The sequence below is a fragment of the Arvicola amphibius genome, chromosome 2 (genome assembly GCF_903992535.2).
Source record: "Arvicola amphibius chromosome 2, mArvAmp1.2, whole genome shotgun sequence".
Lineage (NCBI taxonomy): Eukaryota > Metazoa > Chordata > Mammalia > Rodentia > Cricetidae > Arvicola > Arvicola amphibius.
The window spans coordinates 34,495,785-34,513,914 of record NC_052048.2 but is presented as its reverse complement, the minus strand read 5'-3'; the positions used below and the strand labels follow the sequence as shown (position 1 = coordinate 34,513,914).

Sequence of the window (18,130 nt, the reverse complement as noted above, 5' to 3'; positions counted from 1 at the left end):
ATGTAGATACTGAATAGAGTTGCAGGTGGTTACTGTGTTAGTCAGCCTTCCACCACTGACTGTATTTCTGAGAAAATGAGCTTCAAAGAGGAGAGCTTTGCTTGGGTTCCTGATCATTTGCCTCCATTGTCCGTGCACCTGGTAAGGAGACGCAGGACCCAGGAAGGGAGCTGGTGCTAAAGCAAACGTTCTTACATTGCAGCCAGTAAGCAGGGCAGATGGTAATTCTATAATGTGTGTCCCTACTCCTCTGACACTTTGCAAAGCATCTACCTGGAGCACACAGACAATGTTCTGAAGGCCATAGAGGAGATCGCTGGTGTTGGTGTCCCAGAACTGGTCAATGCACCGAAAGATGGATCTTCCTCTACATTTCCTACGTTGACCAGGTAAGGGAGTTCTTGCTCCACTGTCCTCCATGTAATTCTCTTCTAGAGGGTAAACTCACCTACTCCTTTGGCAGCAAAAGTCTTACTGTGAAGAGCCCGCGATCCAGGTGTATTCTTTACTTTTCCCATCACTGATAAAATATCTAACAGAAGCAATCTGAAAGGGGAAGGGTTTATTTTAGGTCACAGTCAGTCCATTGTGGCAGTTGAGATATGCTGTCACTTGCCACTTGGTGGCAAGAGTGTGGGGATGCAGCTTGTTCACATGAGTAAACAGGAGCTAGAATAAACAGACCAGAATCAGGGTCAGGTGTTCCCTTCCAAAGCCTACCCACTCCACCGCCAGGCCTACTTTGCAAAGGCTCTCTACATCCTTCAAAAGAGCGCTATTGGCCATGTTCAGATCATGAGCCTGTGAGGGTATTTCAGATTTAAACCATTCACAGGGTGTGTGAAAAGGATCTCATGGAGGAATGTATCACTACTTCCAGTTTTCACAGATAAAGAACTACGGTTTATGCTTTTATCCTTTAAACTTAAGACTCATGATAAGGTTGTAGCTCACTGATAGTGCATATTTAGCATGTGGGAGGCCTGGGTTCATCTCCCAACACACTAAAATTAATAAAAATGAGACTCAAGACCATTTTATAATAAACACTTTAACCACCTTGAAAAACAGTTGATTATTGTACCTAATGGTTTTGTGTCTTACAGTACCAATGGTTACCTTGTACTTATAAAGTCATTCCAGTTTATCAGACATCATCTTGTTTCCTGTGAGGTAGAGGTATCATTACCACTGTTTTACTTGAGGAAAATGAAGGTTAGAAAGACTTTGTTCCACTTATAGTCAGTGAAGGGAACACAACCACAGCTTACACTTGGCTTCCCCTGCTCTCTTACTGCTGCTGCAGTGAAAAGAGCATCAAGGTGTCACTTCTCCAAGCTCTCCATTGTCTCCTAGGCCATTCGCTTTGGCTCCTCTCTGTGCACTCTCTCTCTCTCTCTCTCTCTCTCTCTCTCTCTCTCTCTCTCTCTCTCTCTCTCTCTCTCTCTCGTCATCTATTCTAGCCTCAAACTCCCTGTGTAGTTTAGGATGACCTTAAACCTCCAGTTCTGGTGCTTTCACTTCCTCCTTAGTGTTTTGATTGCAGGCATGCACCACCACGCCCATCTGTGTGTGCTGAATCCCGTGTGCGGTAGGGTGGGGAAGCACAGCACGCTTATCTATTGAACTACATCCCAGTCCCTGGGCTCATGTTTAATTCTTTCCATTCCCCTCTTTCAGTGGACCTTAGTGAAAAAGAAAACATTTGGAGACAGGTGGAAATGACTGTTGCTCGCCTGACTTTTTATAAACAGTGCATCGTGTGAGTGTTCACCCTCTCGCCCTGTAGGCACACCTTCGTCATTTTCCTCCGTGTGATGATGGCTGAACTCGAGAAGACAGTGAAAGGTCTTCAGGCTGGCACAGCAACAGATTCCCAGCAGGTGCTTCAGGCATTGCTCTCAAAAAGAAATGACCTTTGGTTACATGGGCATTGTTAATTCTTTTATCTCTCGGGTATAGTTTCTCCTAACCAGTTTCCTTTCAGTTACCAAGATCTAGGAGTTCTTTCAAACATCTTCTGGTTTGATTTCTTTTCCTTCTAGTTGGAGGTGAGAATTGAGCTCCCCTTACTTTTTCTATTAGCCACTTCCCACATGGTTAAAGAGCACCAAGCCTGTTAGAGATGGTATGGGTCTTGGCAGCCTCCCAGTCAGAGCTGGGGTAGACAGGGGCTACCCAGAGACTCAGAAGCCAGAGATGTGATGGCCAGCAGAAGCTTTTTCCTACTCGACAGTAACTGATTTGCTGTGAGGTGCTCTGATGTCATCACAGTATATGTGAGCCTCTGATAAGTGAACTGGTTGCCACATCTCTGAAGAAGGGATAATGAACCAGCTGTGTTAGTGGGAAGGCAGTAGAAGTATTTTGCTGTGACGGGGACCTGTGTTTGGCTGTCTCCAGGTTCATGAAAAGAAGCTCCTGTATTGGAACATGGCTGTTCGAGACTTCAGTATCCTCATCAATTTGATGAAAGTATGGGGCCCTGACCTGCCTCCCCAGCCGACCCTGACTTGACAGCTCTGCTTTCCAGAATCACCTCTTTGCTGTTTTCTTCGCCCTTCCATGACTCCCTACTCATTCTGGGCAACTCCTTCTTCTAGCCACTATGACTGTCCCCGTCCCCCTCCCCCGTTTTTGTTTGTTTGTTTGGATTTGATTTTTTTGTTTGGGGTGTTTTGTTTTGTTTTGCCTGTATAATATTTTACTACCTGTCATTGCCCCATTTTCTCCCCTCTCGCCTTAGGTCCTCTTATCTGACTACACTTCCAACTCTGATTGCCTTTATTGTCGTCAAACACAGTTTTCTCTACTACTGGATTATGCATAGGCTGCTCTGTCAGCTTAAAATGTCATTCCCTCTTCTCTCCATCTCATAAAGTCTTTCTTCTTAAAGTTTCAGATCAAAGTGCCTCTAATAATGCTATCTTTTCAACATCCTTAGTTTGAATCAATTCCTTGATCCCCTTTGCTCCTTTCTTGCTCTCTTGGATTTAAGTTATGAGAGTTTCTTACCCTATAATTAATTTTCTGTTACACTGTTGGCATGCCTTCTTCATTTTAGAACTATGATGTTCTAAAAGGGAAAAGGCTGGAATACTCAAAGGAGCCAACCTCAGTCTTGGTTTCTTGTCTTTCTTCTGTCTAGGTATTCGACAGTTATCCTGTTCTGCACGTGTGTTTAAAGGTACGAGATTTCCTAGGCTTTGTTCAATGTATTCCTGTGGGTCATTCCAGAGGGACCTCAGCTGAAGAGAATTGCTTTATACCTCTTTTACATGCCAGAGTCTGTGCTAATAGGTTTTTCAAGGAAGACAGTGGGTAATATTTTCTACAGTAGTTAGAGGCAATTTTCTTATGAGTTGGAGAATTTTTGGTTAAAATATTGAAACTAGGTTGAAGGCCTACAGAGCAGCTGAATTTAAGAGCAGTGTTCAAGGTGGGCCTGGTGGCATATACCTTTAATCCTAGAACTTGACAGGCAGAAGCAAGTGGATCTCGGTGAGCTTTAAGGTCAGCCTGGTCTCCTCAGGGATTTTCAGGTCAGCAAGGGCTGCATAGTGAGACCCTACCACAGACCAGCTGACAAACAAAAAGAGCATGCATACCCTCACCCTCTCACCAGTGCTTTTAGGTAGTGGAGGAGGAGTTATGGATGGACCCCCTTTTTTTTAGTGTATTTGTTTTATTGATATTTATTGAGCTCTACATTTTTATCTTCTTCCCTCCCTTCCTCTCCCCTCCCCCCTTCAGCCCTCCCCCAAGGTCCCCATGCTCCCAATTTACTAAGGAGATCTTGTCTTTTTCTACTTTCTACTTCCCATGTAGATTAGATCTATGTATGTCTCTCTTAGTGTCCTCATTGTTGTCTGAGTTCTCTGGGATTGTGGTTTGTAGGCTGGTTTTCTTTGTTTCATGGTTTAGAAACCACCTATGAGTGAGTACATGTGATGATTGTCTTTCTGTGTCTAGATTACCTCACTCAAAATAATGTTTTCTAGCTCCATCCATTTTTCTGCAAAATTCAAGATGCCATTATTTTTTCTCCTGTGTAGTACTCAATTGTGTAAATGTACCACATTTTCCTTATCCATTCTTTGGTCGAGGGGCATTTAGGTTGTTTCCAGGTTCTGGCTATGACAAACAATGCTGCTATGAACATAGTTGAGCACATGTCCTTGTGGCACAATTGAGCATCCTTTGGATATAGACCCAAAAGTAGTATTACTGGGTCTTGAGGAAGGTTGTTTCCTAATTTCCTGAGAAATTGCCACACTGACATCCAAAAAAGGTTGTACCAGCTTGCATTCCCACCAGCAATGCAGAAGTGTTCCCTTTTCCCCACAACCTCTCCAGCATAAGTTGTCATCAGTGTTTCTGATCTTGGCCATTCTTACAGGTATAAGATGGAATCTCAGAGGTGTTTTGATTTGCATTTCTCTGATGACTAAGGATGTTGAACATTTCCTTAAGTGTCTTTCAGCCATTTTAGATTCCTCTGTTGAGAGTTCTCTGTTTACATCTTTACTCCATTTTTTTATTGGATTATGTGTTCTTTTGTTGTCCAATTTCTTGAGTTCTTTGTATAATTTGGAGATCAGACTTCTGTCTAATGTGGGGTTAGTGAAGAAGATCTTTTCCCATTCTGTAGGCTGTTGTTTTGTCTTGTTTACTGTGTCCTTTGCTTTATAGAAGCTTTTCAGTTTCAGGAGGTCCATTTATTAATGTTTCTCTCAGTATCTATGCTGCTGGGGTTCTATTTAGGAAGTGGTTCCCTGTGCCAATGAGTTCAAGTGTACTTCCCATTTTCTCTTCTATAAGGTTCAGTGTGGCTGGCTTTATGTTGAGGTCTTTGATCCATTTGGACTTGAGTTTTGTGCATGGTGATAGATATGGGTCTATTTTCATTCTTCTACATGTTGATATCCAGTTATGCCAGCACCACTTGTTAAATATGCTTTCTTTTTACCATTTGATATTTTTTGCTTCCTTGTCAAAAATCAGATGTTCGAAGATGTGTGGATTGATATCCCGGTCTTCTATTCGGTTCCATTGGTCCTCCTGTCTGTTCTTATGCCAATACCAGGCTGTTTTCAGTAATGTAGCTCTGTAGGAGAGTTTGAACTCAGGGATTGTAATGCCTCCAGAAGTTCTTTTATTGTACAGGATTGTTTTGTCTATCCTGGGTTTTTTGCTTTTCCATATGAAGTTGAGTACCGTTCTTTCGAGGTCTTTGAAGAATTTTGCTGGGATTTTGTTGGACATTACGTTGAATCTGTTGACTTTTCTTTTTTAAGTTATTTTTATTATTTTTAACTATGTGCATGTGTGTGTATCTGTGTGTGTATGGACATGTGAGTGCAGGTGTCTACAGAGGTCAGAGATACTGGGTACCCTAGAGCTGGAATTAGAGGCGATTGTGACCTGATGATTCTCTGTATTTTCTCCGTGTTTGTTATATCCCTCTTTTCATTTCTGATATTGTTAATTTGGATATTCTCTTTCTGTCTTTTGGTTAGTTTGGATAAAGGTTTGTCTATTTTGTTGATTTTCTTGAAGAACCAGCTCTTTGTCTCATTGATTCTTTGTATTGCTTTCTTTGTTTCTATTTTGTTGATTTCAGCTCTCAATTTGATTATTTCCTGCCATCTAGTTCTCTTAGGTGAGTTTGCTTCTTTTTGTTCTAAAGTTTTCAAATATTCTGTTAATTCACTAGTGTGGGATTTTTCCAGCTTCTTTATGTTGGCATTTAGTGCTATGAACTTTGCTCTTAACAGTGCTTTCATTGTGTCCCATAAATTTGGGTATGTTGTGTGGTCATTTTCATTGAATTTTAGGAAGTCTTTATTTCTTCCTTGACCCATTGATGATTCAAGTGAACATTGTTTAATTTCCATGTGTTTGTGGCTTTTCTGGAATTGGTATTGCTGTTGACTTCTATTTTTAAACCATGGTGATCTGATAAGGTACATTGGGTTATTCCAGTTTTTTTTTTGTTTTGTTTTGTTTTTTTTTTTTTTTTTTTTGTTGTTGAGGTTTGTTTTGTTACCGAGTATGTGGTCAATTTTTAAGAAGGTTCCATGAGATGCTGAGAAGAAAGTATATTCTTTTCTGTTTGGATGGAATATTCTATAGATATCTGTTAAGTCCATTTGAGTCATAACATCTGTTAGTTCTCTTATTTCTCTATTCATTTTTTGTCTGATTGACCTGTCCAGTAGTGAGAAGGGACTGTTGAAGTCTCCCACTATTAGTGTGTGGGGTTTAATGTATGATTTAAGCTTTAGAAGTGTTTCTTTCACATATGAGGGTACCCTTGTATTTGGGGCATACATGTTCAGTATTGAGATTCCTCTTGATGGATTTTTCCTGTGACTAATATGAAATGTCCTTCTTTGTCTCTTTTGACTGATTTTAGCTTGAAGTCTATTTTGTTAGATATTAGGATAGCTACACCTGCTTGTTTCTTAGATCCATTTGATTGGTATATTTTTTCCCAACCCTTTACTCTAAGATGTGTTTCTTGTATGCAGAAGAGGGATGGATTCTGTTTTCTTATCCAATCTGTTAGCCTGTGCCCTTTTATGGGTGAGTTGAGTCCATTTACATTAAGTGATATTAATGACCAGTGATTGCTATCTTCTGTTAATTTAGTTTTCATCATTGGTGATGTTAATTTGTGCATTTTTTTCTTCTTTGGGAGGTTCCCTCTTTTAAAGTCTTGTAAGGCCCAAGGCTTTGGGTGTTGCTCAGTTATAGAGAACCTGCTTAGTGTGTGCAAGGCCCCAAGTTCAGTTCTTTGCTCCAGGAGACACATAAAGAGCATGTGATGTGGTTTGAATGTGGGCTTGATATTCTGACTGTTATATCACCCTTCACTTCTGTGGGATTTCCATGCCTGCCCTAGATTTGATGGTAAGCTCAAAAGGAATATAATGGGAGAACACTTCTTCCCTACTCTTGGTGTCTTCTTCCAAGTGCGTGGTACCCCATTCTCGGTATCTTATGGCTTTCCCTCTTCTTTTTTTTTTTTTTTTTTTTTTTTTTTGATTTTTCGAGACAGGGTTTCCCTGTAGTTTCTAGAGCCTGTCCTGGACCTAGCTCTTGTAGACCAGGCTGGTCTCGAACTCACAGAGATCCGCCTGCCTCTGCCTCCCGAGTGCTGGGATTAAAGGCGTGCGCCACCACCGCCCGGCGGCTTTCCCTCTTCTTCAGTCTGCCATGGTCCAGTGCAGGAGATGAGTGTACTGGAGGAGTAATGTGATTGGAAACAGGCCATGTGTTCCTTTGGTCCTCTCAATTTCTCCTTTTGAATGAATTATCCTCAGGGGGATGGAGATCAGCTTCTGCTCGTGTTCTCAGAGCAGAATAAGGGCTCTGGCCATTGTCTGTGTCTAAGTACAAGAGTTCACTTAATTCTGGAACTTCTTTATATAGCAGGCCTATTTACTTTTCAACTTCAGTTACGTCCTCCAAATTAACTTTTTGGACCACTCCCAATTTATTTTTAATGTATACAAGTTAGTGGCCTATGCTGCCTCATCTGAGGGCTTTTCAAGTAAAAGTCCTCAGCCGGAGTTCAGCACTGTGTTTCTCTCTTCAGTATGGACGTCACTTTGTGGAAGCATTTCTAAGCAGTGTATGCCGCTCCTCGACTTCAGCTTTCGGAAACATCGGGTAAGAACTGAGAGCAGAGCCAGTTTGCCAGGGTTCTCTGTGGCTTATTTCTCAGTGGGAGCTGTGTAGAAGTAACGGTCGGGCTGTGTCCCACCACCCGGCTACTTTACCCAAAATAATTAGACGGAAACTGTATTCTTTTAAACACTGCTTGGCCATTAGCTTCAGCCTCTTACTGGCTAACTCCTCACATTTTGATAACCCATATTTAGTAATGTGTGTAGCACCACGAGGGGTGGCTTACCGGAAGATTCTAGCCTATGTCCATCTTGGGTCAGAGCTTCATTGCATCTGACTCACTTCCCTTCTTCCCAGCATTCTGTTCTATCTACTCCACCCACTTATGTTCTAACCTATCAGGCCAAGCAGTTTTCTTTATTAATTAACCAATGAAATCAACAGATTGATAGAAGACCCTCCTCCATCAGGGCTGGGGCTTCAGCAATCTGTTGCCTACATTCTGAGCAGCAATTTTAAATGACACCATGCTAGCTATAGCCAGAAGTGCCCAGATAAGCTGAGGCAGTCAAATCACTCTGTTCAGACCCACCTCTACACTTTCCCTTTAACGTGTACTTCATTCTGTTGCTCTACACCAGGTTCTTCTGTGCAGTGTCTCTGAAAATACTTTAGAAGCCACTTGAGCTAGAAAACAGGCTTGGTAGACTTTTAAAGCCAAGTAGCACTAAGTATTCAGCATTCCCAACCGAGGGCCAGACTCAGATAATTATTAGCATAGGCTGGACCTACAGAGTTTATCCTCCTTGGAGCCCCTGCTGCAAGAACATATTGCATCTGAAATAACATAGAATGTTAAACCAGAACATTTATAAAATTTTGTGTTGTTAGGAAGATGTTCTGAGCTTGCTGGGAAACCCTTCAGCTGAACACAAGACTCCTTCATCACCTTTTGTGGACATTCCAAGGTAAGAAATGTCTCATTATGAAGTATATCCAGCTATGGCCTGAAACTCAGTCTTTCTGCTGAGATGTGGACATGGGTCCACCAGATCTAGCTTTCACACCCTGTGTCTAAGCACAGTTTGTTTTAGAGTCAGCAAATCCTTTGTTACTGGATGAGTCTGGCAGTTACCTAAAGAGAAAATCTTTGTATTTAGGCCCAAATTCTATAGCTGTTTCCTCTAGAAACAGCTTTGCTCCCAAGGACTCAAGGTAGTGCTGAGATATATAATCTCAGTACTCACGTAGAGCTGACTGGCCCAGGCTACATGGAAGATACTGTCTCAGAATAAATCAACAACCATGTCCACTTCATGGAGTGAGAGAATATAGAACACTCCAGATGAGTACCCTTTTACAAAGTGTCCTTGGGTTAGGGCTTCTGTTGCTGTGATGAAACCCCATGACCAAAAGCAACTTGGGGGATGGAGTTTATTTAGTATGCATATCCTTTGAAAACCAAGGCAGGAACTCAAACTGGGCAGGAGAACCTGCGGTGAGGAAACTGATAGAGAAGCCATGCTTACTGACTTACTCCTTGTAGCTTGCTCAGCCTGCTTTCTTATAGAACTCAAGACTACCAACTCGGGGTAGCCCCACCCTTAATGGGTTAAAACAACCCTCCCGCATCATTATTAATTAATAAAATGCCCTATATACTTCCTGCAGTGCAGTCTTATGGAAGCATTTTCTCGACTGAGGTTCCTTCCTTGCAGGTGACCCTAGCTTTGTGTCAAGTTGACTTAAACTAGCCAGCACACAAAGAAATGCGGTGGGAGAACTGTTTGGTGGGAACTGCTGGAGCCTGGAAGTATTCCCAACCAGCCATGTTAGAACTTTTGAGCTACATGACTCGGTTGTCTCCTGTGAGAGTATCTGAGTATTACAGATCTTCTCTAAGTCAGCTGTCATGGGACATGTTTTTAATGCCAGCACTTGAAAGGCAGAAGCAGGGGGTCTCTGTGACTTCAGGGTCAGCTGATCTACATAGTTTCCAAGACAGCCAGGGCTACATAGTGAGACTCTGAAGGGTGAGGGGATCCAACAGCAGCAACAAACTAACCCTCCAATTGTTGCTGCTGAACCCTTGTCACGTTTGAAGGAACATAGAAACAGTGGTGGCTTCTGTGGTACCTGGCAAACCAAAAGATTCTTTGAGCCATTTCTTAAAGTTGACCAGAGCTAAATATCATTATATACACCTTGAAGTAATTTGCTGATGATTAGTCAATAGAGCTCATACCAGGCAGCTAGAGGTGCTGGTGGTGTGTCTTTTAGTTCTGAGTTTTTAGCTGACATTCTTTTGGAGTACTCATCAAACTAGTACTGTTTGATGGACCATGTCTCTGGGCCATATTGGCCAGCATATCCTCTTATTCTCCAGGTATGACACGTTCAGACATTTTTGTAAAAGAAATTTGAAACATGATAGAGCTGAATGATTTCTTTCTCTTCAGATTCACCAGGACACAAGACTCACCAAACATGTGCCTTTACTCAAAAAGTCCCTGGAGCTGTTAGTTTGCAGAGTCAAAGCCATGCTTGTCCTCAACAATTGTAGAGAGGCTTTCTGGTTGGGTACTCTCAAAAACCGAGACTTACAGGTAAGCCTGAAGTTATCAGTTATGAACTCCTACACCCGTTCTTTGAGAGCACCAGAAGAAATACAAAAGAGGTCACCCAGACCCTGTTCTCCTAATAAGACTGCTTTTAGTTGGGCCTGGTGGCACAGGCTTGTAACACAACTACCTTGAAGTCTGAGGCAGAAGGATTACAAGTTTAAGTTTGCCCATCTACAAAGTGAGTTAAAGACCAGTCTGGGCAATTTAGAAAAACTGTCAACAAATTTAAAAGTAAGTAGAGGAGCCGGGCAATGGTGGTGCATGCTTTTAATGTGTGTAACTCCAGTTTAGGGATCCAACCCCCTTTACATGCCTCCATGGGCCTGCATTTGAAGAGGTCTAGTTTAACATTAGTGTAGCCATGACAGACTGCAGACTAAGAATACTGGGACCAGGCCCCTACAATAACCAGGAAAAGCCACAGACTGTACCCTGCGAGGGACCAGTCAGAATTGAGACAGACAAGTACTGCATGCTCCAGAACATTAAGGATAGCGTACCTAACTTAGATGGAGGTTGCCAATTTCCTTGCAACAACACAGGTACCAATCCTATTTGACAAGACTTCTGCTACCTCACTTCTGCCCAAACTGTTCAACCCCCATCTGAATCCAAAACTCCCCTACCCCCATCTTTTATTCCTTAAAAACCCTGCCATAGCTGAGCTCAATGCTCTCTCTGATCCAGCTGCTGTGTTGGAGTGATGGATGGAGAGCCATGCTCAAGCTCACAATAAAGGCTCTTTGCTTTTGTATACGAATTCAGACTCCTGGAGGACTCATGACACAGGCATAACACATGCATGTGGTACACAGACACATGCAGGTAGAACACTAATAGACATAAAAATAATGGTAAAAAAAATTTCACAGTACTATTTAGCAGGACAGTGGAGATGCATGCTATTAATTAATGCTCTGCTCCCCAGTACTCGGGAGGCAGAGGCAAGCAGATCTCTGTGAGTTTGGAGCCAGTTTGGTCTACAGAGCAAGTTCTAGGACAACCAGAGCTACATAGTGAGGCCCTGTCTCAAAAAACAAAGAAAAAGAAAAAGAAAAAAACAAGGAGCCAGTTTGTACAGCACTTTCTCTGTGCCAGAGAGATGCTTGTGAGCCCCACTGAGAGCAGATTTTTAACATTCTCACATATGGACAAACTTTTGAATTTTTCCTAAAGCAGTCTTTTTACTAAAAATTCTCTCCAGTTTTAGCAAATGGGCATGTCTAAGGGTCTTTGTCCGATTACCTGGAACCCGTTTGCATGTTACGCTGTTTCATAATGTCAGAATCACTCACTTTCAGGGTCCATTTCTTCCTTGTTCATACTTAGACTACCTGAGGGTTGTTTTTAACATTTTAAAATATGTCTGTATGTGTTCCTCTATGAGTTTATGTGCACCACATGTGTGCAAGATCTAGAGGAGGCCAGTAGAAAGTGTTGTTTTTTCCTAGAACTGGAGTTATATAGGCATTTGTGAGCCACCACATAGGCACCGAGAACTAAGCATAACTCCCATGTAAGAGCAATAAACTGCCAAAGCATCTCTCCAGTCCCACTAGCTGAATTTTATAATTCTATATATGAAAAGAATAGAATAGTGGTTTTCTCTCTTACAAATCAAACTTAGGAAATCAATTCTGTTTGTTTTCTTGGAGAAAATTGAAGCTCAGGATGGTAACTTTTGCAGACTTTTTAGCAGTGAGTTAGTGAACCAGGGTTTAAATCCAGACGGTTCCTCAGACTCTGCTTGGTGTTTGTGGTCATGTGTGCTGCTTATAAACCTTGAGGTACGAGCCAGGCAGTGGTGGCGCATGCCTTTAATCCCAGCACTCAGGAAGCAAAGGCAAACGGATCTCTGTGAGTTCGAGGCCAGCCTAGTCTATACGAGCTAGTTCCAGGACTGGCTCCAAAGCTACAGAGAAACCCTTTCTCGAAAACCCAGAGAGAGAGGAGAGAGAGAGGGAGGGAGGGAGGGAGGGAGGGAGTTATTGGCTGTATTAAGGAAGGGCAGGGGAGGAGAATAACCTTGAGGGTACTGAGAATTTTTGGGCAACCAAGGGTCTCACTGTGTTAGCCCCACACTAGCCACAACTTTGATTTTCTTCTAAGTTCTGATTACAATTCCAGCCTTGGAACAATTTTAGATCCATATTTGGCATTTTACTGAGAGAGTCATCAATACAAATCTAGATTATAAAATATGGACCTTTGTAATAGAATTATGTATCAGTTCCATGAGCATCTCAGAAACCTGGAATTGAATAGTGTTTCCCTAAATGATAGATCGGAGGTTATGTTTTTGTTCTTATAATATTCTTACAGCTTTTCTTTTTTTTTTTCAATTTATTGTGTATACAGTGTTCTGTCTACATGTATGTCTGCATGCCAGAAGAGGGCACCAGCTCTTACTATAGCTGGCTGTGAGCCACCATGTGGGTGCTGGGACTTGAACTCAAGACCTCTGGAGGAGCAGCCAGTGTTCTTAACTTCTGAGCCATCTTTTTAACCCAGTTGATATGTTTTGAATGGCTAGAGTATTTCTTCTGTAATACCTAGAAACGTGGCCTTCCTCAAAACCATAAATGTGCTCATTATGATCCTCCATTTCTTCTGCTTCTTCTACATTTAGGGTGAAGAAATTATTTCCCAGTGTCCCTCTTCCCCAGAAAGCACTTCAGAGGACAGTGAGGATAGCGTCTCCAAGAACAGAGCAACAGAATTATCTGCACAGGCTGGTCTGGTATTGGTGGAACATTTTATTAAATATTCTTTGTTAGCCCAAAGTACAGGATTTTCTCTGTATCTATCTATTGTTAAATACTTCTGTGCCCATCTCCATTCCCTACAAAAAAGCTTATATGAATGCTTTGGAATCCATATAATACAATTACATTGTCTCTCAAGGTGTGTTGAATATTTGTCTACAGCTTACAGGGAATTATAGCTCAGTGATAGAGCATGTATTTAGCATGTACACATTTGTAAATTCAACATTTTGTCTGTACCAAAAACAAAGTGGAGTTTTTTTTCTTCCATTATGTAGTGTCCTATTTTCCATGATCTTGTGTGTAAAATTGTTCTAGACGGGAGAAAAGACCAGCATGTTCTGTGTTAAAAATGAATTAAACCATTTCAGCTTTGTTTGGCAGTCCTGGACCTGGAACTTAATATGTAAATCAGGCTAGCTTTGAATTCACAAAGATATGCCTGTCTGTGCCTCCCAAGTGCTGAGGTTAAAAGCATGCACCATTTCAGTTTTTTTTAAACATGTATAATTACTGTGCATGTTTTTCTTTGCATCGTGTGTGTGTGTGTGTGTGTGTGTGTGTGTGTGTGTGTGTGTGTGTGTGCCCCTATAGGTGCCAGAGGGGGCGTTGAACACCCCGCCTCCCTCAGGGACTGACATTAGAGTTGTGAGCCACCATGTAAGTGCTGGGAGTTGAACCTGATCCTCTGGAAGAGCAGTCAGTGCCCTTAACACTGATCCATCTCTCCAGCCTCTCCTTGTTTTAACATTGAATCACGAAAGCAGAAGCCTAGAGTCAAGCTGCTACTACAAAGGAATAAAATAATACAGGCCTTCATTTTCTGTGGACAGGTGCTTTTGTGAATTTAATATAAGCTAAATGAAAATGTGTGCAATCAAGTTTGCTCAGTTCATTTGTGTTCTGGATACCAGGCATTTAGCTAGAAGCTGTGCATAGAAAGACTCTCCATGATGACGTCTGTAGGCTCTATTTTAGTTCTATAATCGACTTCTTCTGACTTACTCTTATAAAGAATTCGAGGTAGTCAGTATACTATGCTTCCAGTACATAAATGTGTCCTAGTAAAGGAACAAACCAGTTTCATGTTGGACTCCTGCTGTATATGCCAGAGCTTGTCATAACCATTGCTTCATACACACAATACATACACATATTTGCTTGTTTATTTATTCCTTTTCTTTGTATATGCAGAATCTTGCTATGTAGCCCAGGCTGTCTCTGAACTCATAGTCTTCCTGCCTTGGTCTCCTGAATCTTGGGACTACAGAGCTGTACCATACTAAGCCTTGTTTTATATTGAATTGATAATATGACTTTGTTTCTGGTTTTATGCCTGAAGAACAGTTGGAACGCTTTGGCTTATTTAAAGATCATGCTGATTTTGTTCAGTTGTAAATAATTCAATATCAAAATGACCTCTCTGGGGCTGGAGAGATGGCTCAGATGTTAAGAGGTCCTGAGTTCAATTCCCAGCAACCACATGGTGGCTCACCAGATCTGTCATGAGATCTGGTGCCCTCTTCTGGCCTGCAAGCATACATGCAAGCAGAACACAATATATGTAATAAATAAATCTTTAAAAAAAAAAAAAAAAAAAAGCAAACTGACCTCTCTGGCTAGGCAGTGGTGGCATGTGCCTTTAATACCAGCACTCGGGAGGCAGAGGCAAGCAGATCTCAGCGAGTTTGAGGCCAGCCTGTTCTACAAAACAAGTTCTGAACCAGATAGGTCTACACAATGATACCCTGTCTCAACAAAACAAAAACCTTTCTCTATGGTCTTTACTTATAGTTTGTGGCAAGAATTATAGAGGAGCCAAGCACATGCCCTTACGTAGTCCCAGCGCTTGGGAGGCAGGAGGAGGTGGATCTCCTGAGTTTGAGGATAGCGAAGGGCTGTATAATAACACGCCTCCCATCTCAGAAAACAAAGAACAAAGGAGCTGAACGTGGTTGAATGTGCCTATAATCCCAGCACTTGGGAGGTGGAGGAAGCTCACAAGCTCAAGGTCCTTCTTAGCAACATAATGATTTGAGATGAGCTTGTCTCAAAACAAAAAGAAACAAGAGGGGACTTCTGCTTTAGCTTACAGGGGTTTTAAAATTCTCATTGCTTTTACAAGCGGAAATGGCTAGGTGATGGTGACACATGCTTTTAATCCTGGCACTCAGAAGGCAGAGATAAGCAGATCTCTGTGAGTTTGAGGCCAGCCTGGTCTACATAGTGAGTTCCAGGACAGTCAGGGCTGTTACACAGAGAAACCCTGTCTCAAAAAAACAAAACAAAACAAAACAAAAATAAGATAGAAAGAAAGAAAAGCTCTATAGTGTACGCCTGTGGCAGCTATGTTGCAAGAATTGGCCTCAAGAACTTTTTCTCCTTTCTCCCTTAGGATGGGGAAGATGAAGCAAGTGATGGACAGAAGGATGAAGATGATGAGAGTGATGGCAGCTCTGAGTAGACCCCAGGGACACAACTGCGCCTTCGTCTTTGCAGCCTCTTGCCCCTTCCTCTTTGGGATTTCAAACCAGAGCGTCCTGGCGTCCTGTTTTTCCTTCAAGAAGGGGTTTTTATTTAATTAACCAATGGATTTCACAGGTTGTTGAACATCCAAGTTCCTGGCTCAGGATTCCATTGTAGCATCCATCAGTGGTTTGGAGAAACATGGCAATGCTGATTCTGCAAGTAAATGCTCTGACTGGCCTTTGGGAACTAGTTTTGAAACTGATTTATTTAAAAATTCAGGCTTATGATAACTTTGTAAATAAACTATCTTCTGAGTTTTGCTTCAGATAACTTATTCCTCACTTTAGATATGTCTCATTATTCAGGGATTGGGTGGGATTGAGTGAGGTTTGTGTCATACCAGGGCCTTAATATCATTTGTGTCAGTGACCAAAAAAGTCAAAAAGAACATTTTAGCTACCTTTTAATTGGATTTTTGTTGGGTTTTTGTTTTGTTTTGTGACAGGGTCTCTCTGTGTAGCCTAGCTGTTATGGTATTCATGCTGACTACGAGGGTCTTGAATACTGCTTTTGAATGTTTAAATACTTTTTTTGTTCTGTGTGGGGCACATACGTGCTATGGGGCACATGTGGAGAACACAGGACACCTGGTGGAAGTGGAGTTCTCTCTTTCTACCATATCGGTTCCAGGGGTCAAAATTCCAGACCTTTAGCTGCTTAGCCACCTCACCAGCTTGCTTTAAATTTTTTTGTTTATTAGTATAAAACAAAGGAAGAAAAGACATCATCAAACATCTGCTGGCATTTTATTTATATTTATATATATATATTCACATATATATATATAGTATTTATTTCCACATTATTCTGAATTATGCCTAGGATCTAGTTGTAAGAATCATACAAAATATAGTTTATTAGAAATAGAACATCAGGAGCTAAAGTAGGGGATTCTCCTGTCATCTGCCAGGAAGCCCAGTCTCAAAGCTGCTGTCAGGCTCTTCCTTGCCATGCTCTTAAGAGTGTTTAATATTTGTTATATTTTTACCCATGCTGGTATTAAAGTTATGTTTTATTTATTGACATTCGTTTGAGGCAGCAAAGCTGTTTTTTACGTTAGTTCTTAACCCACATACAGATTTTTGGATCCCCTTCATCTCTGGTTACCCAGTCAGCCATAACATGTCTTTTCTTGGCATCCCTTTTCTTTGCCATCTCATTACTGACTTTGGGCATTTGTGTGTTCACACTAGGGCTGGTTTGTTTGATAGTTTTAGTCGCTATCACATTTGTATGTCAGCGTTAGGCTGACTTAAATAGCCATTAGCTTTACAGCAGAGATGTTCTTCCTTGCTCAGTATCACTGGTCAATTGGTCAGTCTTGTTTCTGAAGAGAAAGGGAGGAAGGGAACTGTCACAGCTTGACTGAAAGGCCAGAGGATCTGACATTTTACGGTTGAATTTATGTAGAGAGGTCTTTGTAAGCTTTGGTACATCCACAGAGATGGGGTGGAACACGGGTCAGATGGGGACCCTTTACTTGGAGTGCTGCAAGGCAAAGGTGCACTTCTTGTACGTGGCATACAAGCAGGAGGATGGAGCGTAGCATCTGTTTGCACATAGTTACTGTCATCTGAATCTGAGGCTCCTTGAGTCCAGTGGGCCACTGATGGCTCCCTGCTGATAATTTTGCAGAGAGGCTGACTTGTCTGAGACTCTGAAGGTTCCGTCCACTGGGTGGCTGGGCTGTGATGACCCTAACCGAAAACAGAATCTACCCCCCCGTGGAGGCGGACCTGGCTGGGGGCTTCCTCACCGCTCCTTTCTTGTTGTCACTGCTCGGAGCTCTGAGGTGTGACAGGGTAACTTGGGGCTCTCTCCAGGTGCCACAAGTGGGCTGTCTAGGACAAGAGTGACTCTTGAAAGCACAGCTGCACTTCAAGGTCAGAGGGGGTGTGTGGGAAGCAAGGAGGGCCCTGAAAGGGTGTTTGGAGCAGGGGGTAGGTGTTGTGTGCCGCAGCCATTGGAAGCTCTCATCCAGCGTATGTCCATGGTGACCAGAGCTGGTATCCTGCCATTGACAGTCCTAAAGGAAAGGAATCAGACATGGAATTTCCCTGCTGGGCTTTGGGGGAGGGGAGAAGCGGTACTGTGGCAAATTCCACGTTTGTCTCATTACTGTCTTAAACTTTGTGGGGTCCACTACATGGCAGGGGTCAATAGTTCTGCAGATACTGCTGGATAACTGCTGCACAACGCTAAACCTCCCCAGGGTAAGGAAGTTCACCCCGTTCTGCAGATGATATGGATTTGTTTGAAATGGAGTATTTCAGTCAATGCCTCTGGTGGGGCACAAGTGGCTGGACTTTATGAGACATTATTTGATGAGAAGAAACTCAGCCCATGTCCTGCAAGCACTTGTAATGGTGCTTCCGCAGAGCCCTCAAGAATATAACCCTAAAACTAGCGCGTTTAACTTCACTAGGACCTAGTAGAAATGCAAGCTCTTAGGGCCCATCTCAGACCTACTTAATTAGAAATGTGGGTGGGACCAGAAGTTTGCATGCATGCAAAGCCTCCAAAGATTCCGGTGGCACCTCGCAGTTTGCAGTTTACAGTGCGGCTTTTAAGCAGCCT

General features: G+C 42.3%; 2 protein-coding genes across 2 annotated transcripts in view; one reads left to right on the top strand and one right to left on the bottom strand.

Annotated features, from left to right (window-relative positions):
* Fancd2 (FA complementation group D2) overlaps window positions 1-15,827 on the top strand; it is an 83,737-nt gene extending 67,910 nt beyond the window's left edge. The window contains 12 exon segments of the mRNA XM_042054581.1: window positions 267-389; window positions 1,790-1,883; window positions 2,404-2,475; window positions 3,149-3,187; window positions 7,604-7,628; window positions 7,631-7,677; window positions 8,527-8,547; window positions 8,549-8,587; window positions 8,589-8,603; window positions 10,095-10,241; window positions 12,889-12,999; window positions 15,420-15,827. Of these exon segments, the coding sequence (XP_041910515.1) occupies window positions 267-389; window positions 1,790-1,883; window positions 2,404-2,475; window positions 3,149-3,187; window positions 7,604-7,628; window positions 7,631-7,677; window positions 8,527-8,547; window positions 8,549-8,587; window positions 8,589-8,603; window positions 10,095-10,241; window positions 12,889-12,999; window positions 15,420-15,488 (802 nt within the window). The 3' untranslated portion in view covers window positions 15,489-15,827.
* A 1,202-nt stretch (window positions 15,828-17,029) lies between these two features.
* Window positions 17,030-17,571, bottom strand: Fancd2os (FANCD2 opposite strand). The gene is given in 6 exon segments (XM_038317874.1): window positions 17,030-17,080; window positions 17,082-17,326; window positions 17,329-17,409; window positions 17,412-17,465; window positions 17,468-17,537; window positions 17,539-17,571. Coding segments are annotated over 6 exon segments (534 nt in total).
* Window positions 17,572-18,130: the final 559 nt, after the last annotated feature.